Consider the following 24,477-nt stretch of genomic DNA (forward strand, 5'->3'; position numbering starts at 1 on the left):
GTCCAGGAGCCGCTACGTCACCTGGAGCACAGGGGTGGAGCCCGGAAGTGGAGGGACTGCAGGAAGGTGGACTGGCCTCGCTGAGGGGGGAACGTGAGGGGCTGAGAGGAAGAGAGGAAGCAGGGGAATACCAGGTATTGGGCAACTCAGTGGGTGGTGGTGCCATTAGCTGAGAGGAGAAGGCTGTGGGCTTTGGGGTGGCGGGGGCAGGCTAGGCATTTGTCGCTGCTCTACCTCATAAGGAGGCAAAGAAGTATGACAGTCTCTTGGGGAGGAAGTGACAGAATTCAAATTCCATATTCAATTGTATTTAAAATAACATGGTACCTGCATGTGGTGATACAGTAACAAAAAGCACATTATCATTGCAATAGGACTGCAGAAAGGAAATCTGCACAGAGAGTGTTTGGCTGGTGGCTGGGACTCTGCAGGTGGGGGTGGGGACGTGTGATTCCCAAGGGCTGTGCCATTGCTTGGAATCTCTGTCCTGGGAGGTGGCCAGGGGTGTGGTGTAAAGAAGAAGATGGATGTTGAGATTTTTCCTAAGTGTGTGTGTGTGTGTGTGTGTGTGTGTATCATTATGCTTGTATTTTTATTTTATGCTTGCTGTTCTGTCCCATAGCTTTTTTGGGGGGTGGGGAGGAGGGGTGTGCAAAAGAATTTGAGGTAAAAACATTTAGGAATTTGAAGAAAAGTCAGGGGAAGGCATACTCGCCCACGCGGGCTGTACCGGCAAGGCTATCTGTCACGGCCCCCACGCCTGCTGGGGAAGCCTCCCCCGAATATGGAGTAATTCAAGATGGCCGACTCCAATCACCAGAGAGTATCTGAGGATGTGGTTCCAGTTACCTTCCCAGGGGAACGACCTTTGGCCTCTTAAGACATTCACTTGTTTTCAGTTTTGAAAGAGCTCACATAGTGAGGGGGTAATTTTCAGAGTTTGAGGTGGTGAAGGGTCAGGAACATAGACATTAGAGGAAAGGTGAAGGCAGAGGGAGTGTAAGCCCAGAGAAACGAACACTTGGGCGCAGGGTTACCGCTTGCCAAGCTTGGAAGAGATCCCATGGAGGGGGTGGCTCGTGTGCTCAGGGATCTATCATTTATTAAGTACTCAGGACAGCGTATCATCAGATACAGTGACAGATGCTTCCATGCCTTATCCCATGTCAACATCCCAACAACCCTTTGAGGTAGGACCATTTCCTTATCTGCCCACAAAGAGGAAAGGGAGGTTTTAGAGGGATGGAGTAACTTGTTCGCGGAGGTCACACAGATGCTAAGTGTCGAGGCAGGATTTGAACTCAGGCATTTTGAAACAGGAAGCCTGGGTCCCTGACCACCACCTCTTTCTCCTTGGTCCAGTCTACCATGCTCGCTAGGTCCAGTTCTGACCTGGACAGAGAAGGGCTTCAAGCAGCTCTAGGCCAGACCCCAGGCTGCAACATCAAGTTCCGGGTGCTGCAAGCTTCTGACCTTAAGCCCAGCTCTTAGTCCTGTCTCCTGCCAGAATCTTTGTATCCTTATCAGGCCTGATCCCTGAGTCCCCATGGCCTGGGACTTGAACCTCCACCCAAAGGCTGGGACCTTACTGACCACCCCCCCCCCACCTGACCTTGATCTCTGTCCTGCCTAGAGGCTAGGAGATCGCTGTCCTCAAGTGCCCCATGGAGGCTCTGAGGGCCTGCTGCATACCTGCAGCCTCCCGCACATCCCCCAGGAGTGTGCCCTCCCAACCTCACGAGTCCTTCACCCGACTCAACCTTCTTCCTTGCCCTGGCAGCTGGATCTGTGCTCCCAGCCCTGGCTCTGTCCCAGGGGAGGAGCTCGGGGCTCAATCCTAACTAGGACACCAGCGTGTCTCATGAAATGCCTGCAGAATGAGTTCTTCAGTGCTGGCTGCTGGTGAGATTTGTGTGTGTGTGTTTGTTTGTATGTGTTTAGCCTGCAGCACTTGAGAGCTTGCTATGTGCCAGGCCCCGAATTAATCATGTCAAATGGATTCCCTCATGGAACCCTCAAGTAGCCCTGAGAGTCGTGAGCAGCCGCGGTGATTACTACTCACGCCCTGGTCTTCCCCAGGCCAGAGGCTCTGCAGACACACCCAGAAGCGCTGAGACCCGGAATCAAGGTGAGCAACCTCTTCCCTGGCCACGAGCCGCACCTCACTTCCTACCTCCCTGGCTTGGGGCTCACTGCCCCTCCTGAGCCAAGGCCGGACTCCAGGCACGGTGGCTGGAGGGAGGTGATCCTCTCCTGCCCATAGCCTGGCTTTGCTCTCCCACAGTGGCCTTTGGGTCTCTGTCTGCTCAGGGCCCTGCAGGAACAGCCTCAGCGGGCCAGGACTAGGGGTGGCCCAGCAGATTCCCACTGCCACGGACCCGGCCGCATCACCCACTCAGCTGCTGTCTGCTGCTGAGGACACTCCCAAGAGCGCCAGTTATGAGGGCCGGACGGTGATGGTCCTGGTCATGGTCCCAGTCCTCCCCAAGGGCTGGGCAGCCTGAGGGGCGGGGGCACCTGGGAGCCCCATATTTCCCCTGCCCAGTCCCTGCCTGCACCCCTAGCTACTGAGCCACATATCAGTCACTGGCCAGTCAGAAGGAGAACCACTCTGCATTTTGAACAGAAAAATTTAATATAGGGAGGAGGCTACACAGGTGCAAGAAGACCCAAGAAGCACCCCAAAGACTAGCAACAGCAAACAGACGCTCCAGTCCTTAGGCAGGAGACACACAGGGGACAGGCAGTGTTACGAGCATCCAGTATCGGAAGCTACCCGACAGGAGCTGGCAGCACAGCCAGGCCTGTCCAGGGGGACTGGGGACCACAAGGGAGGGGCTGTCCTGTGGGACTGGAACCACAGAGACCAGCCACAAGGAGAAATGCTGCCTGAAATACCTTGGGTTCCCCCCTCCTCCCTCCCGCCGGGAAACCAGAGGGTGGGGGGTGGGGTGGGAAATGTGCTCCCCACAGGACAGAGCAGAGCGGGCCAGGGGATGCATGTGAGGGCGAGCAGGCACGTGACCAACCTCTGGAGACGTGAGCTGCCCTGAAGGGATGGCTGCAACTTCCGCACCTGCTCTAGCCTGAGCCCCCCGGGGCTCAGGGCTGTCCCAAACCTGTGGCCACTGCGTAGAGCTCTCTTTCCACTCACAGGCTCCGAGGATGCCCAGACTCCTGCCGACAGGCAGATGGACCCAGGACGGGGAACCCAGAACCACCCGGAGAGGTGCTGGAAACACGGGGCTGCCTGAGGCGTCTGTAGTAACCGAACAGCAGCAGCCAGGCCTCCTGAGCCCGGCCGTAAGTCCGAGCCCCTGAGGACAGGTCTTTGCTCCCTAGTCTGCTCCTGGAGTCCCCCGAGCTGCTGGGTCCCCTGGCGTCACCCCGAGAGGATGCTCCTGGGTGCAGAAGGCCCTGAGCCTAGAACCAGAGTCCCTGCTCTGGCAGTATCGGGGGCCTGACTGTGGCCTGAGTGCCCGTCTGACTTGTCGGGGAGCAGCGGACAGCAGAAAGTGCTGCTGTTGGAGAGAGGCGGGAGAATCTGGGCCGCTTGTGTCCGCGAGCACTGCCCTGGGTGGGAAACCTGTGCACCTGACCCAGCCTGGCAGCACCATGGATGGCAGAGCACGGAAAGTTCCAGCAGTGCCTTTGGGGTGTGACAGCAGCCTCTGAGGGAAGGGCTGTGCCCAACTGCAGCCCTCGGGAGCCAGGATCAAGGGTCTTCCTCTACACAGGGGAGTAGCAGGCCTTGTCACCCTCCCACGTACAGGAAGAAAGCCAGGCCCTGTGAATCTTCCTCCATATGTCAGGCCATCTCTGCTAAGGCCCCCATAAGAATGATAACTGTGGTTATTGAGCACAAATGTGCCCAGTGCCGGGCTAAGTGATTTCATATCAGTATCTCTCTTATCCTTAAAAGAACTTTGTGGGATAAGTACCATGGACATCCTCATGGGTGGGTCAGAAAACACGGCCCACAAGCCAATGAAAGTTTGAAGATGGCAACAGTAACATTAGCATAAAAGGAAACAGCGCTCCCAGAGACCCAAGGAAGGGGGATTCGTGTCTCAGTAAAGTAGAAAAACATAAAGGCCTTTCACAGGAAATAGAAAGATATGAAATGAGTTCTTCAGAGAAGACTGCCCACCCACAACAGTACACCTGCCCACTCAGCCAGAAGCTACAAAGGGGAAGCCTGCTGTGGCCCACACAATCCCCACACAGATTTCACACCAAAAAATACAAACAGGGGCACCTGGGTGGCTCAAGTTAATTGAGCATCTGCCTGGGATCCAGGGTCCTGGGACTGAGCCCCTCGTAGGGCTCCCTGCTCACTGGGGAGTTTGCTTCTCCCTCTCCCTGTATCTCTCCCTGCTCGTACTCTCTCTCTCTCTCTCTAATAAGTAAATAAAATCTTAAATACAAAACCCTGGTTTCTGGCTTCTCTTGAAAAATCGGAATGTCTGGCACCACTGGGCCCTCATTTTGATGTGGAATGTTGGTTGAAGCCAGGAAGCTACTAGCTCCTTTGGACTGTGGATGAGTGCTCTGGTCCAATGCAGTCCCCACCACTCCCTAATGTCTTTCACCTGGTCCCTCAGCTCCACTGCACCCCCTGCCCAGCCCCACGGGCATTTCAGGCGGCCCCTCAGCAGACCGGTAGAGCCCTGCTGCCACCTGGTGGCCACAGCTCACACTTTCCATCATGGAAATGACAGTGAGGCTCCTGATGGGTCATCTGTGCCCAATCACACTGACTGTTCTGTTTAATCCTCTCACCCACCCTGTGAGAACAGGAATCGCACCGTCTTCCAGATCACACAGAAAAGGTAAATTCGGAAATTGTCAATAAGGAAAAAGATGAGCAAGGGTTAAGTGAATGGATTGTTGAGGTTCTTCCTGATGTTGCCAGGAGTGGAATCCTGTTCTTTCCATAACCCCGGTCCTGGGTACTTTAGGCTCTGTCCTACCACAACAAGCCCTACAATGACTTCCACGCTGGAAGCCAGGTCCTGGTGAGGGAGCCAGTGGCTCGTTGGGATAAGCCAGGACTCTACAACGAGTACTTTCAGAGGACGGGGCAGGCAGGGGACCCACATTACACTTCTTCACATGCAGAAACCATGATAAGAGCATTTGCTACTTCTCTGTGGTCAAGCAGGCCTTGAACTCAGGATTTCTAAGGCCAAGAGCAGGGCAATTTTCCACACCACCATGCTATCTCCCTAGGCCCAAGAAGGCCTCTCTTTCCCTTTTGCTTTCCCGAATCCCACTTATCCCAAAGAGCCCAGCACCTGCCCTGCCTCCTCCAGAAAGCCTCCCTGATCACCTCAGCCCCCCAACTCCCCCTTACCTTAGCACCTGCAAGCCTGGTCCATGGTACCTCTCTGAGGCTGACAGTATCCTGCCCTGTGGAACCAGGTAACTGCCTGATGCCTGTGTGTCTTGCCTCTCCAGCTGGCGGGGAGATTCCTTGCAGGCCGGGCTTCCGGTCCCCTCTGGGACGTTTATGTAAGTAATATGCATTGAAAATCTATTCCTTGAGCCATGTGACAGAACCCTGGGGAAATTCTAGAATGAACTGGAGCTTGCATCCTAAAATACGACCCTGGGGATGTCATTCCTCTACTTCAATCCTTTCAGTGGCTCCCCACTGCTCTCAGAATACAACCCAGGGGCGCCTGGGTGGCTCGGTCGTTAAGTGTCTGCCTTCGGCCCAGGGCGTGATCCCAGAGTCCTGGGATCGAGTCCCACATTGGGCTTCTCCGCTGGGAGCCTGCTTCTTCCTCTCCCACTCCCCCTGCTTGTGTTCCCTCTCTCACTGGCTGCCTCTCTGTCAAATAAATAAATAAATAAATAAAATCTTAAAAAAGAAAAAAAAAAAAAAAGAATACAACCCAAAGCTCCTTCCCATGCGGTCATCTCTAAGTCTTCTCTCACCGCACCTGACACCTAACACCCTGTGTTCTAGCTCTAAGGCATTTTGGTTCCCTGATGAAACATGCTTATGTGTACCTCTGGGCCTTTGCATGTGCCCTCCCTCTCACCTTCACCCAACCCAAGTTACCCATTAAGCCTCAGCTTGGATCTCACTTCTCTCAGGAAGCCTTCCTTAGCTGCCAAGGGTCAGCTAGGGGCTGACCCCTCCACTGGGCTCCAGTGGCACCTGTCACTGCCCTCTCCTAACACTTACACTGCATGTAACACACTCCTGACTTGTCTGCCTCCCCAGACTGTGGGCTTTGGGAAGACAGGGACTCCACCTGTCTGACTTCTCACTGTTTCCCAGCAGCTAAGGCCAAGTCCTGGAGGTACCAGCGGTGTGTGGTAGACCCTCATCAAAGGAACACATGAGAGCACCTGGGTGGTTAACGCCAGTCGGTTAAGCGTCTGCCTTCGGCTTGGGTCATGCTCTCTGGGTCCTGGGATGGAGCTCGGAGTTGTGCTCCCTGCTCAGGGGAAATCTACTTCTCCCTCTGCCTCTCCCCACCCACCCCTCTGCTTGTGCGTGTGTGCTAAGTAAAAGCTTTAAAAAAAGAAAAAAATGAACACGTGAACAAATGAGGTCCCATTTTTATGAACAGCAGGTGTCCAGTGAGCACGTGTCACACTGGGGCATCTGACTGTCCAATGGGTAGAGGCCCATGAACTCCAGAGGCTTTTTCATCTTTGAAGTCCTTTATTCCCAGAAGTTCATGTCGCTGATTCACCAAGCCAGAGCTCCTCAGAGTGAGCAGGGGTTCATTCATCCTTCCTCCATACTGTAACCTTGTCCTCACGTTCAAACCTGGGTTTGGGCCCACAAGGTTAAAGAGGTCGCACTCTGTGGCGGGGAGCAAGGGCCACTCTGGGGATCAGTCTTGTTTGGTTCCCCGGCAAATACAGTATGTGGCGGCCCCGCAGTGCAATACATAGGACACAGTGTGATAGTTCCAGGCATCCGGGGGGCAGGGGGAAGGCACATTACACAGAGGCCCCTGCAGAAAATCCAGGCTATTCTCTCCCTCTCGACATGCATTTTCTCAGCCGTGGGCAACTCTGGACCTCCATCCCTGGTCTACAAGAAACCACAACCCGTGTGCTACTGAAGACACTCATTTTCCCCTCACGAGACAGATGTGGTTCCGGGTGTATTCCAGGTCCCTTCTGCCTTCAAGAACATCCAGTTTTGTTCGGGTCCCTCTTAATGGCACTTAACAAATATACATTCTGGGACCTGACAGAACAGGCTGTCCTCTTTCAAACCACCTCTAAAACTGCCTGTTCCAAACACCTGAGCTAGGACAGAACTCAGAGGGGGCACACTTAGCTTAGAGCTGGCGGCTGCTTCCGACCGCAGGCCTGTCTCGTCCACTACTGCGTGTCTAGGGCAGAGGTCCCCAGCCCCGGCGACACACCAGAAGCACCTGGGGAGCTTTCTGAGTTCCTGAGGGCCTGGCCACACCCCAGACCAACTCCATTACAGTCTCTGCAGGGAGAGGGGGATCCTGGCATCAGTCACATGTACCGCAGCATGCAGCCAGGTTGAGAAGCCTGAGCCGGGGTTCTAGCCCACAGGTAGACTCTCAGTAAGCACTGAGGAACCCACAAATGGATTTCCTATCTTATTATCTGCTCCCCTAGGCCTCCTATTTGTATTGGAAATCTGAGTAGGAAAGAGAAAGGAAAATGAGTCGAGAGCATCTTATAGAGTGAATTTGGTGCCGGGACAGGGCCAGTGGGGACGGAGTTTCTCTCACATGACGCATCTTCCCGCTCTCACAAGCTGAGGAGTGAGGTGCAGATCTCACGCAGGTGTGTATCTATTTCTTAAAAGCCCTCCAAAAGCCCGCGCTCCCAGCGTTAAGCACTACCATTACGGTACCGCGGAGATGTTCTTGGAAATAAGTCTAAACTACCACTGGTTTTCCCCCCACACTCGAACTTGGGTCTCTCCCCAAATGTATAATTTGTATTATAGACCAGGCCGGACCACGTTTTCCCGCTTCCCTGAATCTTGAGATGTATCTTAGCCACAGTGACAACACAACACAACACGACAGAGGCTGCACCCAAAATGGCCCCAGTGGATCGGTCTGCCTTGAACAGGAGCTGTTTCTGTTTCCAGGTGCTAGAAAGGGGTGACAGTGGGTTTGATCTCACCAAGTTCCAGAGACTGGCTACCTAGAATGCAGTGCGGAGAAGGATCCTGAGGTAGGCCCTGGGCCGAGGGGAAAGGACACCGACCGTGCTGATTCCCAGTGTCAGCCACAGCCTGGGCAGGGCCAGCAGCAGCAGCACGCTTCCGTCTGCAGCTCTGCCCGCGGATGCTGGGGCCATCCTGAGACGACTCAAAGGGCGCATCCTGCTACCGATGGCCATCTACATTTCCATGACACTTCACAATTTACAAGGATCTTCCCGTCCGTAGCCTCAGGCCATTCTCACCATAACCCTGTGAGTCAGGTCTCTGTGGATGGGAAAACCGAGGTCGCCTCTGTCTAAGGCCCTCCAGCCAACTGACATCACACTCACCTGCTGCCTCCAGGCCCTGAAACCACCGGGGGTTCCCCTGGCTCCCGACTTCCAGAAACAGGAAAGCAAGCCATCAGCCGAGCTCCCCCACCCACCAGGCTTACAATCATCAGCTGCACGGAGTTGCCTAAGCAATTTGCATGCTCTTTGTTCCCTATTCCCGACAACACAAGACAACACAAGCTCGGTAGTACCAACAGCCGCTCACACCTCACAGAACACACCCTCAAAATCTCCCGCTTCCCACAGCCTCTGAATTTGCCTAAACACATTCCGCAACTGTGACCTGGCCACACCCTCTCCAAGGCTCAGCCAAGAATCTCCAGAGAACCTTTCCATTGCCCTCACAAGCCCCCGCTCCTCTCTTGCTAGAGAGGCTCTAAGAGGGTTCACTGCCCAAGATAACTCAGCTGCTGGTGTGGCAGGGGTGTATCCTGATGCCACAGGGAGGAAGTGAACTGTCAGGCCAGGCAGCTCGGGACTTCTCCAGTGCCCCTCTCCCTGCAACCCCATTGCACACAGGTCACATTCACCTGGGTGACCCACTCTGGTGGGCAGGGCTGGATGAGAGCACAGGTAAGATGGGCCATAAGCTACAAGTCCTCAACGACTTGACGTGCCATCCAGGCCATTGTCCCTTCAGATGGGAACCACGTTTTCTGCAGACCTGACGAGCGGTTCTGGCTTGGAGCCATTCATGCTCACCCATGCCAGCTACTCTTGCAAGGCCCACCCACCTCTTCGGGCTGCCCATCACCCCACCTCGGCCTGATCTCCCCTTCCACTCCCGCCTTCTCTTGGCTTCCTGTCCCTTGCAGGGTCCTAGCATCTAAGCCTCCCGTCCCTTGGCAGCGCGGGCTCCAAGGCAGGCACCCTAGGAGGGCAGACTCCAGCCCCACGGAGCTGGGCCCAGGGCCCTGGCCAGGAAGCTGGAAGGCACATATCCCCTCTGCTCGTTCACTTCCACGAGGCTCCATTCCGGGTTCCCCTTCTTGTCCTGGGCCTCCAGGACAGTCACCAGCTGGCCCGCCTGCAGACTCACTTCATGGCTGCTTCTGGCCACAAAGGGGTACACTGCCACCGCCTGAAACACATGGGGAGCAACACGGAAACGGTCAGGGTGGGGAGACAGACAAACCCAACGCAGAGACGCTGTTCATCCTGCTCCCTCCCACTCAACTCAGTCCCCACGGCTGGGCGGTCACGCCGCCCAAGGACGTCCTCTATGCTAAAGATGAAGGTGACTGCTGCCACTCCCACCAGCAGTACCTACTGTGTGCCCAGCTCTGTCCCAGCACGGTAGCCAGGCTTGACTTGCACGATTCTGTAATTCCATGTGCCCCATTTTTCAGATAAGGAAATTGAGCTTATTCAAAATCACACGACAATGAAGCCAGGCCCGTCCGAATGGGTTCTCTCGGTCCACCGCTGCCACCCCACTGAGGAGAGGGCGTGCATCCTCTCCTCCAACACCCTCCCGGATCTGAGGGTGTCATTGGCCCAGGCCCACTTCCCAGCTTGGAGTAGAGACTGGGGATTGGGGGACTTGCTTAATTTCTAGGGAAAGACACTGAACTGGACAAAAAACTGGAGGGGAGGGCATTTACTAGGCTACTATTTCACTTCCCTGGCCTCAGTTTCATCATCTGCAAAATGGAAGTAATAGAACCCTCCCTTCCAGGAAATCGTGGGAATTCAGCAAATGATGTACACCTGTGCCTGGTGCGCGCTCAGGGCCCAGGAAACCCAGGCCGCTCGGACTCTGTGCACTACTCCTGGTGTTAATGCAGCCAAGCCTGAGGGACAAGCAGAAGCAGGGGAGGACTGGGGTGAGCCCACAAGCGTGGGCCCAAGAACAGAGGAAACAGCTCATGGGTCTGGGAAGACGGACGGCTGGGCTCGCCCACAGCAAGGTTCCTGGAGCGCTGCCCACACTGGATGGAGCCAGGCCCTCTGGCGAGCTCCTTGCGGGTCCTTTGCTGACAGGCGGGAACGCCCAGTAGGAGGCAGCCCCGACCCACCATTTGCAGCTAACGCTCCAGGCGCTGGCCCTCGGAGCCTTTGCCGGGATGTGCCACAAGCCGCACGCCTCAGATTCCACGGGCCACTCCGCAGCCCCCACGCAGCCCACATGAGGCTCCTCCCTGGCCCGAGGCCTCCCCAGGCTACTCCCCACCAGCCTCTGGGCTCCTGCAGCTGTTCCCTGTCGCTGCTCCCGCCCTTTCTGCTGCTCACCTGTCACCTGTGAAGTTCTTTTCTAGCTGGGAGTGTGGCTGCCACTTACCGAGGCTCCCCAGTGCCTGGCCTGGCCTTCCTATCTCATCCAGCCCTCACAGCGACCCCACGAAGCTTCTCCTTCCTCAAGGACTCCATCCTAGCAAAGCCAAACCCTTCGATGGCTTCCCATCGCTTTGTTTTGAGATAGAATTCAAATACCGTAACAGTCATCTTTTCAAAGTATACAATTCATTTTTAATAGGTTCAAAGGCTGCAACCATCATTACTAATTCCAGAACATTTCCATCCCCTCAAAAAGAAACCCCATACGAGACAGCAGTCCCTTCCCAACACCCCCCCCCACGCCCCCCAAGCCCCTGCCAACCACTGATCTCTACCCATTTGCCTGGTCTGGACATTTCATATACACAGAGTCATACAGTACGTGGCCTGTTGGACGGAACTGCATGTGACAGCACGTGCTGGCCCTTCCTTCTTTTTTATGGAGGAGTAATATGCCACTGTATGGATATGCCACGTTTTGCTTATCCATTCATCTGCTGATGGACGTTTCGGTTGTTTCTACTTTCTGGCAATTATGAATAACGCTGCTGTGAACACGCATGTAGGTTTCCCACTGCTCTGAAGCGAAGGCTGACACCCTTGCCAAGGCCACCGGGGCCCTGCTGGCTTGGCCCTGCTCACGTAACAGCACCACACCCCTACCCTCTTTTCCCCGGCCACACCCCCTTCATTCAGTTCCTCACGTGCCTCTGCTTTGTGTGTACACACACACACACACACACACACACACACAGGATGGCGTCTTTGCGTTCACTATGCACGCTTTCTGGGGAGCTGTTCCCATCCACACCCCGGCACACTCCCTTTCTCCAATTAATCCCTGCTCACCTTTCAAATCTGAGAAAAAGCATCATTCTTCTTAGAAAACCCTTTCCTAAACCTCTCCCATACCTAGGGCTCTGGCGCTTATCACTGCTCTAACTTGACAATGATTCACATGATTATTTTATTAATTGCTGTTTTCCCCACCCCCAGACTATAAATCTGAGGAAGGCAGGGACCAAGATTTACTCCTGCTCATTGTTCTAGCTCTCATCTCACACGTTGTCCGGCAAGTACTGAATCAATGAATGAATGAATCCCACTTGCCCTGCTGATTGGGAACAAGGGTTTATTGATGTGGCAAGGATGAGGCTCCTTTTCCAGGCCCACTCCTGACCAGGACACTGTTGTGGCCGCTGACCAGGGCCCTGGCCTCACAGGACAACGGTAGCCTCTTCAAACAGGAGGAAAATCAAAGCCCCATTCCAGGCAGCCGTGGGGAGGCAAACCCCACCCCTCTCCCAGACTCACCTGAGTCACCGCTGGGACAGAGGGGACAGGGGCTGGGGTGGGCTCTGGTGTTAGGTGACGGGAGTCCTTGTGAGGCCACTCCTGCCCTTTGACCTCCTCCTGACTGGGGATGACACGGTACAGCTCCAGTTTGCCAGCTGGCACATACCCTCGATGTCCTACAGGACATGCAGAACGTTATCTGGCTGCGGACCACCCTTCCCATGCCTTTTAGTGGTAGAGGAAGTCAGCACCATTCACGGATGCGAATGCCTCCAGCACAGCCTCCCAGCACTAAAGACAACCTGAAAAGATCATCCAGGAACCTCACAAACCCACCCCTAACCCACCCACACTCCCTGTTTCCAGCTTCTACTTGTACACCCCCAGAGACAGGGAGCTCATTCCCTACCAAGGCAAGCCACTCTGCTTTGAGCAGCTTTGATAGGGATAAGAAGTTCTTCCTCGGGCTGGTATGAACACTGCTTTCCTGGTGCTGGGCCCACTGGTCCCCTCCCCCTTGAGTGGAGGCCTATAGTAGAGCTGCTTCCTCACCCAGGACGGCCTCCTCCAGGCGGCAGAAACTGCCTTTCTCTTCGCTGAGTGCCCCCGGTTCCTGCTCATGAACAACTATCCCAGTGCTGTTCTGGTCACTATCACTGCACATGGCCAGCACCTCCCGAGAGCTTGCTAGGTGCTGGAACTGGCATTCGATTGTCCAGTCTTCACATCAACCCTCCAGGTCAGTACCGTTGTCTCCATTTGATGGCCAAGCCACCGGAGCTCAGAGAGGCTCTGTAACTCCTCTGAGATCACACAGTTAGTAAAGTGGCAGGCCTGGGATCCAAACTCAGTCCTCTTGACCCCAGCAGCCAGCTTGAATCCCCATTCAGCTGTTTGTCAACCTGAGTCATGAGGCTGCCCTTTCACGGTTTCTGCTGGATCTGTACCATTTTCTTAACTTTTTTTAAAAGTAGGCTCAATGTGGGCTTGAACTCGTGACCCTGAGATCAAGACCTGAGCTGAGATCAAGAGTCACATACTTAATTTTTTGATAGACTCACTTTTTAAAACTTAAGACTTGTGCTATCAATAATATGAATAAAATCATGGGTTTATGTCCCACGTACATAACGCACTACGAATGGTTTTTCTCATACACAGAAAAATACTCAGTGACAATTATAATAAACTATCTGAAGAGGAATAACTGTCTGTGGATCTCCTCCCAATAACCCTGTGTGACCCTCATCTTGGGGGTCACAGGCCCCTTTTTGGAAGACACTGCTCGGCCATCTCCTCTTGGATTCAAGGTGCCACCCGCCTCCTGCCCAGTAACACTGGGGCACCTGGACCTGAGCAGCCCATCCAAGGGTCGGGCCAGTGCATGGGAGTCAGGACCACACGTCCCTTGTTCTGGATGCTGGAGGTCTTCCCTGTAGCTGGGATCCAAGCGTGCCCTCTCTGCGTATCTACGTCTTTCACGGTGATGCTGGAGCTCCCTCCATACATCTCTGTCTACGCCAATGGTCTGTGAGGTCCCCAAGGCACATAATAGGTGCTTGATAACAGATGTAGCAAGGTAAGAGTCACTTCCTCTTTGGCGTGTCATGGGCCACACTAAGCTGGCTGTGCCCCAAGCCCTGCATTTTCACCTGTGTCCATTCCCATCCCGGATTTGCACAGCCAGACCCCCGCCCACACCCCGATCTCTGCTGGTTCCTATTGGGGGGGTTTCCCCAGAGGGAAGGGAAGAGCCCATGAAGCCCCACGTACCCCCAGTGTCCACCAGCCAGCGGCTGCTGTTGCCTTTGGTGTCCTTGTTTTGAAGGAGAGCCACAATTTGGCCCCGCAGCAGTGTCAGGTCCAGAGTCCCAGCCCCGCTGACGTTGCTTGTCACCTGGTACAGCTTTTCGGGGCCATACCTGCTCAGGAGAGCCTGCACCTGGCGCTCAGCCCCTGGAAGGAGTGGCTGGGTGGGGGACAAAGAGAGACACAGGTGCCTGAGCTGGCGTGTCAAAGCGGGCGCCAGTGTGTGCCCACGCGCTGACAGCCGGAGTCCCGCACCGATCCCACCTCTGCGGCCAACGGGCAAGCCTTCTCATTAACAGATGGCTGGACCACAAGAACACACTCCTAGGATCCAAAGGGATAGCAAAAAAAACGCCAAAAACCCCCTAATTTAACATCTAAAATTCCTCCTAGCTCTAAACGTCTTGGATTTTTCTAAACTGGCGCAGGTTCCAAAAGTTCTCAGTTACAGAACTCTAGGATGGGGCCCTAAATTCTGGCCACAGCCTCAGGCTAAATTATCCCACAGGAGAAAGCCTGGCACAGGTCTTTCAGCCTGAACAAGCAGACCCCTGAGCTTCCCGCGGGCACCAGGCCTGACTCGTGTGGCCACTTTGACAGCTGGCACAGGGCGATGTGTGCAGACCCTCCCTCACGCGTGAAGGAAGGGAGTGCTACCTTTTATTCCACAAGTATTTACTGAGCACCTACTGTTTATAAGGCACAGTGAGCCTTGTGAATGGGGTAATAGAAAAGGAGAACACAGCTTTGCCTTGATGGAAACTGCCATGCAGCTGGGAAGAATGACTCAGTGGCACTTTCCATGCATCCAAAAATCCCCTGGCATTGCCTTTGTTTTCTTGTTCATTGCTTCCAGCAAAAGTATCACCAAAAAGAGACTCTGGGGTGACTGCCCTCTTTTTGTAAAACAAAGCGACCCCCCACCCGCCATGGGACCTCTGGCTGGGGCAGCCTCGGTGTGGGAGGGAAGGGGGGGATGGCTGCAGCCCAAGGAGGAGTCCACCATCCTCCAAGAGGCCCTGCATCCCTGATGGCCTTGGCCCTCTCTGCCTGCCAGCCAGGTGTGCAGGCCACCTCCATGGGCCAGCTCTGCTGGGCTTCCTTCCTTATCTCTCTGGGTCTCTGGGGCCCCCTTCTCCCTTCCCAGAATCCTGCCCTGTCTCCCGACCCTTCACTTCACATTTCACATGTGACTGAACAGAGTTTCAGGCTCCTCTCACCCAGCTCTGTAGCCCTGTGGGACCCCCTTCTTTCAGCTACTTCTGTTCCACTCCCAAAATATATTACCTGGATCCAGCCTTCAAGTGCACTGAAGATACCCTTTCCTTCTATTTTAGAGAAAAATACCTTACCCAAAAAAAGCATTTGGCCAGCCAAAGTCTGTAAACCATAATGCAACCGAAATACTGTTTTTTGCAATTAAAAATTCCATAGCAAAAAGAAAATGTACATGATTTGTTATTCCAACTTTTTATTCACCCTAAATGCTGGTATTGAAGCTGGTTCCGCGAGATGGTGAGGAAACAGGGTAAGCTTTGATTAAAACGTGGAGTTCCGGATCTGGGGTTGCTAATGCCACTTGTCTGTTATTACGTCTCATTTCACTTAATGCTCTACTGTGTGGCTCTTGTGTTTGTCGGCCACGAAGAGCGTGCGTGTAGGTGGTGTGAATCCCGACACCCCCTCCAGCTCACAGACAGAAAGGAGAGAGGGAAACGATGCAGGGAACCCTGGGGAGGAAGAGGAAAAGGAAAAGGAAACGGGATCGGGCCTTACCCCACTGACAGGCGAAGGACTGGACAGTCCGCGGGGCAACAAGGGGCACTTACTTGTGTGGTGGGGGGTGGCAGCACTTTCTCAAAGTTCTCTTGAAAGGAGCGAAGCTGGTGACCAGTCTGGCCCAGTGTATCCTCCACCAGCTTCCTGAAGGCTGGCTCGGAGAGGTGGTAGTGGGGCAGCTGGGTGGGACAGACACTGTCATCAGAGCATTCTCCGGGAGAAGGGACAGAAAGACTCTCACGGCCTACATTCTAGCCCCAGATGTGTGAAGATGGGTCTTTATGTCTTTGTCACCCGTCATTTTTGTCTGCCGACTGCCCCGCTCGGTGTCCTTCAAGAAAGCCTCCCTCTGTGGGGGTCCGGGAGGATTGCCCGTCATGGAGCTGTAGCCACAGGGCTGACAGGCACGGCCTCCCTTCTGCCATCCACCGTGAGCAGCCCACGGACTAGACAACGAACCCAAGCAAGGCCAAGCGTGATCCTCCCGTCGGATTTAGTATATGAAGGCTGAGAATGAGAGGAAAACTTCTTTAAACGCTGAGATGTATGTGCTGTCTCTTCCACCATGCAGGAAAAGGCTGGCCTGAGAATGAAGCCAGCCCAGACAGGGAAACAGAGCTAGGAGGCGGAGCGAAAGTCGGCGCCCTGGCATTATTTGTACTGAATGCACCCTGCCCGGGGCTCGATCGCCTCCGGGGCCTCCCAGTTATGCAAGTTAGGACGTCCTGCTTTATGCCTCAGCTGGTTGGGAACCCTAGGAGTTCTGAGCAATGTTCCATCCTGAGACCCTGGCCCTTCTAGCCATCTCCGGCCTTCTTACCACACAACTTAGGAACGAGTAAGACCCACAGCTAACAGAGACATGTCCTCTCTGCTTGTCACCAAGCTCACTGTGCTTGGGTCTGACTTAGAGCCCTTCCCCCACCCCCAGGATGCAGACAGACTGAGGTTCTGCCATGCAGGCCTTTCCTGGGCTCCACGGGACTGTCCAGGGGGCTGGGCCATGGGACACAGACAAGGAAGCTGGCACCAATCGCTGACAGGCCCTAACATTCTCAATGACAGACCCAGCCAGGAAAGGCCCTCTTTCTGCTTTTATAAAGTTGACCTTCCCACTACTGGCATCCCGCAGCACTCCCCAGCCCTGCACATCCGGGTCTACACACAAGGGGCCGGGCAGCCCTGGAGACAGAACTGGAGGACGGAAGAGAACGACAAGATAATCTAATCAGATGGACCCTCTGCCTTCAGGAAAGAGAAACGCTTCTTTTTGCAGATAGCTCAGGCTTAATTAAATTCAAAAAGCATGTCTGAGACAGAGCTCTGTACTAGATGCTTTGAAGGCCAAAAAGAAGAAAAGCCTATAAGTCCGGCCCTCAGTAAGGAGAGACGGCTTCATCCAGCACCCCGGCTGAGGGCAGGCTCTGCGAAGTGCTGAGCAGAGCACAGCCTAAGGGCTATTGGACTATACACGATGGGGAGATGGGCTCCCCCAGCTGCAGGAGGGGGGTCCTGAGAGCTTCACAGAGAGAGTCAGTCATCTGTCACAGATTTGGGGAGTTCCTACCATGCACCACGCACTGTGAAAGGTACGGGGGGCACTGGGCTGGGGGGCATTTGGGGCCAAGGAAGGGGTCTGTGCAAAGGGACGTGGTCACACTCAGAAGTGGTGTGCTGGAAGTGGGACCACAGGGGGGCCTGGGACAAGGAGCTGCAAGGGCGGTAGGGCATGCGCATTTCAGGGGAAGTTCATGCAACGCACTGTATGGGGACGGCTGAGCTGGAGACCACGAAACCCGGGAGACAGGGTGTGGTATGAGGAGTGCTGGACGGCCCAGGGGGCCAGACACACACACCTCTCAGCTCTGACGCTGACATCAGAGACAGACCTAAAAGCAGCTCCGACTTCTTCCCTGTGTCAACACTGGTCTTTAAAGCTCTAAATCCAAAGTTCGCACTTGGAAGTTTGTCCAAACTTCTTTGCAATCTATTTATGCTTTCAGCAGACAGCTCTTCTGATAGGCTGCCAAGCACTGTTCAGAGCCCAGGCTCCGGAGTTGAACTGCCAGGGTTCAAATCCTGCTGTCGGCTGTGTGGCCTTGGGCACGCTGTCCAACCCCTCTGTGCCTCAGCTTCCTTTTGGAATGAGGATGAGGATGATACCTACTCTGCGGGATCAGTGTGAGGATGAGGTGGGATAACACGTGGAAGATACACACGAAGTGCTCACGAGGACGCAGCTGCTAGAAGTAGTAACAGCAGCGGGAACGCCAACTGGAGACGTTGACTCCCGACTGTGTAGAAGGGGCCTGGCCTCTGTCGCCGACTTCTAATATATTCCAAGGACGGGCCCCAAGGTCTATTTTCCCAGCACAGCCTCCTCTGCTTCTGAATCCCAGAGCCCAGGAATTGCCTGGAGTCCCAGTTCTATCCTTGTTTGCATGATCAGATTCCATTAATGGCACAAGAGAGACCCAGAAGGTGCCTGTGGCTGCCTGCTAAGCGCCCGATGGCCTAATCTCCCTCCATTCCCCCCCCCCCCGCGAACAGCTGGCTGCAGGTGCTATGAGGCCCCACCTGGCTACTTCGCAGAGGCCTTACCTGGGCCAAGCTGCCCTCTGCCCTCTGCAGCACTTGCTGAGCAAGGTCCCTCTGGAGGCCCACGAACGTGCACAGGATCTGGCCCAGCCAGCGCACGGCCAGCTGGTTCAGCTGCGGGAGCTCAGCCACTAGCAGGGAGTTGAGGGCTTGGTACGTGTGCCGGGCCTCCTGCTCCTCGTACGTCACGCTGCCCACCTCCAAAAGCTTCTCTTCCACCCTCTCGAAGTCCAGCAGTTTGTCCAGGCGCTTCTTGATCAGGTTCTGAGGGCCAGCCAGGGCTTTAGCCAGGCTGCACAGTGGCTGCCACACCAGGCCTTCCAGCCGCTGCTTCTGTGCCGAGAGGTGAGCTTAGGGTTGGGGAAGGACAAGGCAGATGGCAGGCACTGGGAGAAGGGGTTTTGGAGGTAGGTAGGACCAGGCTGTAGTCCCACCCCAGCCAACTCGCTGTGACCTCTTGCATGTTATCTAACTTTTCTGGGCCTTGATGTGCCCATCTGAACAATGGGAAGAGTGCATGTATGAGCTTAGCAGAGGGCTTGGCACGTCCTAACATCTGTGCACAAGTCTTAAAAGATTTTGTAGAGAGGAGTGACCACAAACATAGTCTTTGGGGATCAGATCCCATCTTGCCACTGACCATCTGAATAACCTGGGGGTCACCCCCTCTGAGCCTCCAGCTCTCACCTGCAGATTGGGACTCTTAATAGCATCTACCCCATAAGCCGTGTTGTGAGGATTAATGGAGATGAAGAATGTAAAGGGCTGAGCAGCTTATCTGCCTGGCGGATAGTAAGGCACAGCGAACAGTAGCTGGGGCTATTTTTGTCAGTAAAATGCATTAATAATTATCTCCTCCCTCTGACTACTCTGGGTGGGTATGGGTGTGACAACCATAGAAAGGGTCTGGCTTCTAAATATTATTTCTTTTTTTAAAAAAAAGATCTTATTTTTAAGTAATCTCTACACCCATCGTGGGGCTCGAACTCAGAACCCTGAGATCGAGAGTTGCATGCTCTATTGACTGAACTAGCCAGGAGGCCCCTAAATGTTATTCTTACGAAGCTCTGCCAGCTGCCTCACGTGGAAAGGGGGAAGGAGAAGCTCCACTCACAAACTGCAGGAAGGCCTGGAGCTGGAGGTCTCTCATCAGGCTGCAGTACTGTACCACAGGCCCCCCAGGGATGTCCAGGTCGTATTCCTGGGGCCTGAAGCGGAGGAAAGCCTGGACCCAGAGCAAATGAGAGACAGCCAATCAGGACCCATCGTAGCCATCTCACGCCTGTCCCCCACCCTACGCCAAAGAGGCCGTCCAGGCTCTCTGCACAGCCACCGTGACAGGGAAGCACACAGCCTATTCCATCCTTGCACAGCTTGGGTGATTAGCACGCTCTTCCTTAGGCTGAATCAATATCTCTCCCTATTCCAGCGCTGCCCAAACTTCGTGTGTTTGCATAGCCCCTTGGTGATTTTACTGCCATGTCTATATTCCACATATTCTATTAATACCTGAAATCAACTAACCATTCCTATTTATATCAATGTATTTTTTTTAAATCACCTTATGACACTACCATAAAGGGAAACCCAGCAATAATAATTTGTGGCAACAAATAGGTATGTAAGAATAACTGCTATAAAAACAAACAACGTCATTAAGTTCTGTCTGGACATCCCTGCCTGCAGAAGGCTCCCAGCCCAAGACTCACGATGCCGGTGTTAAAGACATACCAGCAAAAGCAGCTTCTCCTGCACTCAGCGGAGTAAAAGAGGGGTCCCGTGCCTGCTATGGGATTCCATGTCAACACTGTGTTGTCATGTAAGCCTGCATCTGGAAGCCTAATGCTTCCAAATATCTGTCCTACCCTGCAAAGCCAGATGGGTCTCCCATGTGCCTTTGCTTTCTCTCTCATGGCTTCTCCATCCTTTCTCTTGCAGGCTCTGGAAGCTGTCCCTCCCATCTCACTGCACTGTGACAGGATCCTGCTGCCTTCTGCCAGGGGCGGGCAGGGGGGGGCCAGGATGGAGCAGGAACGAGCAGGGGGATCTGCCCCCCACAGAGGGGCCTGCAGCTATGACCTCCCTCTTCCACACCTCCCATAAGGCCACCCCAAATCCCATTATCCAAAGAGCCCATTATCATCGGACCAAGCTGCTTTGCGCAAATGGACATGACTGAGGACAAAACCACAGAAAAGGGACAGAGTGGATGGAATGAGTCAGCCTCGATGACAACAGTGAAGGAGGATTTTGGCACAAGGAAAATGATGTGCCGAATGGCAGGCAAACTGGTGTTCCTGTGGGCTGAATTCAGCCTGTAGAAATGTATTTTCTTGGGCCTGCACAGCATTTAAGTTTTCATTAAATTTGTTGTTCACGTGGACATATCATGAGATTTCATCTGCAAGTTTTCTCCCCCCCTAAAATCAGAACTGGCTGCCCTGGGTCCACATTCCCAAAAAGCAACAGCTTCTCCAAGCCAAGTAACGGCTGCCCCTTTAGATTTTACTCATCCATACATGCAGTCAGTCAGATTCTAAATATTATTACGTGTTCAACTCTACTGAAAAGTCTCGTGAACGGCCTGTTAGACGTTAAGCCTCAGACACTTGGACGTTTCACTCGGTATTACCCGCCTGACTTTCGCGGCGTCACCTGCTCTAGGAGCCAGACTGGCAGGCTCCCTCTGGAGGGCTCGGACCCCAGTGAATTTTAATCCTGCTCATTGGCAACCTCACCCCCTAGGAGCTCCATGGGCTCGGAGGCTGTGGGCTGGGGCGTGCTCGCCCATGGCCCTTCCTCTGACCTGCAGCCAGTGACCTGGTGCCCTCTTCCATGTGGGTTCCAGCAGTGGATGCCTTTGCCAGTGCGTCAGTTGGGCCGCGCACGCCTCCTGCCCGCGGGACCCAGCCCAGCCCAGCACCGTTACCAGCTGGATCCTCACCTCCAGATTATCCCGGTAAACAGCTACATTGTTCCTCATCTCCGTCACACACAGCGACACCCAGTGGAACCTCTCTTCTAAATCATCAAATTCCTTGTCTTCCGTCTGAGAGGAGAGTGACATTTGTAAGAGCTGAGAATATCCACGCTGGGAGAGGGGGGAACAGTACGCCCACGTCCCAAGCTCTCACTGGGACCCCTTCCCACAGCCCTGCCGATCAGATACGGTTCCTCCAGCCCAGAGCTGAGTGGGACGGTTGGAGGCAGTGCGTGCTGCTTCATGGAATTGGATTCACAAGCATAGGAGTCCTGGTTCCCTAGCTGTGTGACCTTGGGCAAGTGTTTTACCCTCCCCTGAGCCTGTTTTTTCAGCTGCAAATGGGGTAATAAGAACCCCCACTTCATTGTGTCATTTACTGGTTTCAAGTAAGTCCTCCACCAACCTGAGCTGCTCCTAGCGGCTATTCCCAGCTGGCTCCTTGCCCGCACCCAGACATTAGCTCTCCTACCTGCACACAAATATCCTCACAGAAAGAGCAGCGCAGGACGCAGCCGAGAGAGCCCTGCCTGGCTCTCCAGAATCATGGGAGGGTGCCAACCCAGCCTGCTCCCGGCGACGCAGTGCTGAGAGCTCACGTCAGCCCCTCGGCCTCAGCCTCCTCCTCTCTGACAGGAGTCTAAGCCACCTGCCCAACCCACGGCACAGTCCTGCCCCCCTGGAACGGCTGGGATGCCACCCGCCCGCCACCTGTGCTCACCCTGGGCACGAGCCCCGCCTCCTGCTTCAGCAGCTGGCTCAGCCGGGTGGTCTTCTTGGAGAGGGTATGCGTGTTGAGGCGGGCCAGCCGCTCACGAAGGGTCAGCTGCTCCACTTTCGTGTACTTGGAGGCTGCACCAAGAGAGGAGAGGGAAGGCACGGGGACCAAAGCTGACCCGGGAAAGCAGGCGTCCTGGACACACCTGGCTTGGCGCCCGCTTGGGCCCTCTTCTCCAACATCAGTGCACACCCATTCAAACAGCAGCTCGCAGAGGAAAAGCCCAGGGCTTGCTGCAAGGTGTGAGCCTGGGCTGAACGGCTGCCCGCCTGCCTGACTTGTTGGGCCTATTCCCTCGTTCGTAAATGAGACCAGCCACCTCATATGGTTGCTGGGAGGATCGTGTAAGATAGTGGGTCTGCATGTACTTTCTAGAGAAGAACTCAAGTGAGAGGTGAGTTGCCTGAGGCTCCTGGGTCAGTGTCAGCCAGGCGAGGCTGGGAACCACGCTCCCCCACTCCTGGTGCAGGGCTTTCCACTGATCTGTCACCTATCCCGGGCCCGAGTCCGAAAGCCGGCTCTGCCTCTCGCCAGCTCTGGGATGTGGAACGAACCATTTAAGCTTTCATTTGACCTGACTGTGAGATGGGGCTACCGGGGCCAGCCTTAGAGGGCGACTGTAAGGATCAAACCAGATAATGAATGACAGACCTGTCGCATGAGCTAAATTATCACTATTATATCGTCGAGGTCGTGCAGTTGTTTGCTGTCTACTTGGGACACTGCTTCATTTTCCAAACCTTTGTCTTTTAACAACCTGAGAGACAGCGTACCCCACCCACTAGCTGTCCTTCCCAAGGTGTGTATACACACACACACACACACACACACACACACACAGAGCCCTTGACCTCCTCTGTATTCATTTCTCCTCCACAGCATAGCAGCCATGTGGTTTGCATGCGACTGATCTCACTTTGGTTCAAGGGGTGGGTGTTAGCTGGGATAAGCCAATTCATATAGTTCCAAATCCCTGGCCACAGTGATTGTTTCCAAAAATGATACATAAGCCAGGCCCAAGCCAATCAACTCATGGCACTCCCCTAACCATGGTAATTGGTTCAGGGTGAGCACATGACCCAAATGGGTCCGATCAGAATGACTCTCCAATCTAATTTATGACTAAGGGGAGAAAGGCCCTGTCTTATCCTGGAGGGTGTGGTGTGCAGATGTGAGTCATGGAAAAATAGCCATTTACTAGTATGAGGGAAGCCAGCCTAAAGATGAAGCTGACACACAGTAAAGTGTAGAGATGAGAGAATTATAGGGAAATGGAGCCAGCACCCTGATCAAACCCTACCTGAAGTCCGTATTACCTTTGGACTTGTGGTTATCTTACTACATTTCCTTTACTAACGAAGATAGCTTGAAATGAGTATCTTTGTAGCTGGAAGCATTCTCACTGATATAGCCCCTAAATTCCCCAAGTCCTTACCCACTTCCTTGCGCCTCTTGTACTCATTGATGTTGGTGTTCACGTCTTGGAGGGCACAGACAGCCCTCTGAAGCACAGGGTAGGCACTGGCATCAGGGACTGTGTTCTCCAGGATTTTCTGCAGCAGCAATGGGTACTTGGTAATCCTTTGCAGAGGGATTACCAGTAAGAAACTGAGGCCTGAGGGCCCAGCTTGTGGCCTGAGGGAGAAGGCTGGCGTTAAGTAGGGAAAACCCACTGTTTCGGGCAGCAGGAGCCCTGGGCTGTAGGCCCAGCTGTGCCATTTAACTCGCTGTGTGCTCTCAGGCAGTTCACCTTCCTACGTGGTTCTCAGTTTCCTCGCTTGTACTGCGTGAGGTCTAGATGCTGGACAGGTACTGCTAGTTCTCACTGTACCCTTTCCTGGGCCCTGGTTTCCCATCTGTACGAAATGCAACGGTCATTTCTCCATCCTCCGCTTCCTTGGCCTCTCAGCAGTAGACACAGCTCACTAGTCCCTGCTCTTGAAACACTTTCTTCTTTTGGCCCCAGAGATGCCCTTTGTCCTGATTTTCCTGCTCCATGGGCCACTCTCCTGGCCTCCTCTGCTGGCCTCGCTCCAATGCCAGAGCGCCCTGGGGCCTTCACTTCCCTCCACTCACTCTCTTATTGACTCCACTTAGTCTGATGGCTGTAAACACACCCCCAACCCAGACATTTGTTTCCAGCTTCTGTCCAGAGCTCCAGACTCACACAGTCATCTGCCGGCGTGACACGTCCACCTGGCTCTGTCCCAAGCACAACTCTGTATGCTGGACGGCCATGTGATATTTCACTCAGTAAAATGGTTCTGAGGCTTTAAAAGTTGAAAGTTAAAAAAAAAAATCACAGGAACTTTATGTTTATAGAGATACATTTAAACTATTTAAGGGTAGGGCACCTGGGTGGCTCAGTCCGTTAAGCATCTCCCAGGGACCTGGGATCAAGTCCTGTGTTGGGCTCCCTTCTCTGCAGGGAGTCCGCTTC

At 54.2% G+C, this 24,477-nt stretch overlaps 1 protein-coding gene across 6 annotated transcripts in view; it reads right to left on the minus strand.

Annotated features, from left to right (window-relative positions):
* Positions 1-6,505: 6,505 nt before the first annotated feature.
* Positions 6,506-24,477, minus strand: part of ARHGEF37 (Rho guanine nucleotide exchange factor 37) — a 49,410-nt gene continuing 31,438 nt past the window's right edge. For 4 of the 6 annotated variants that reach the window (XM_034656898.1, XM_019798489.2, XM_019798487.2 and 1 more), the window contains 9 exons: positions 23,473-23,672; positions 21,981-22,111; positions 21,224-21,328; positions 19,394-19,504; positions 18,283-18,612; positions 15,732-15,860; positions 13,867-14,062; positions 12,112-12,269; positions 6,506-9,601 (listed from right to left, as the gene is read on the minus strand). In XM_034656898.1, coding sequence (XP_034512789.1) covers positions 9,392-9,601; positions 12,112-12,269; positions 13,867-14,062; positions 15,732-15,860; positions 18,283-18,612; positions 19,394-19,504; positions 21,224-21,328; positions 21,981-22,111; positions 23,473-23,672 — 1,570 coding nt within the window. In that variant the 3' untranslated portion in view covers positions 6,506-9,391. The remainder of the gene's footprint in view (positions 9,602-12,111; positions 12,270-13,866; positions 14,063-15,731; positions 15,861-18,282; positions 18,613-19,393; positions 19,505-21,223; positions 21,329-21,980; positions 22,112-23,472; positions 23,673-24,477) is intronic. The other 2 variants (XM_011223547.3, XM_019798490.2) reach the window with 2 other exon arrangements.

The sequence above is a fragment of the Ailuropoda melanoleuca genome, chromosome 3 (genome assembly GCF_002007445.2).
Source record: "Ailuropoda melanoleuca isolate Jingjing chromosome 3, ASM200744v2, whole genome shotgun sequence".
In the NCBI taxonomy this organism is placed as follows: Eukaryota; Metazoa; Chordata; class Mammalia; order Carnivora; family Ursidae; genus Ailuropoda; species Ailuropoda melanoleuca.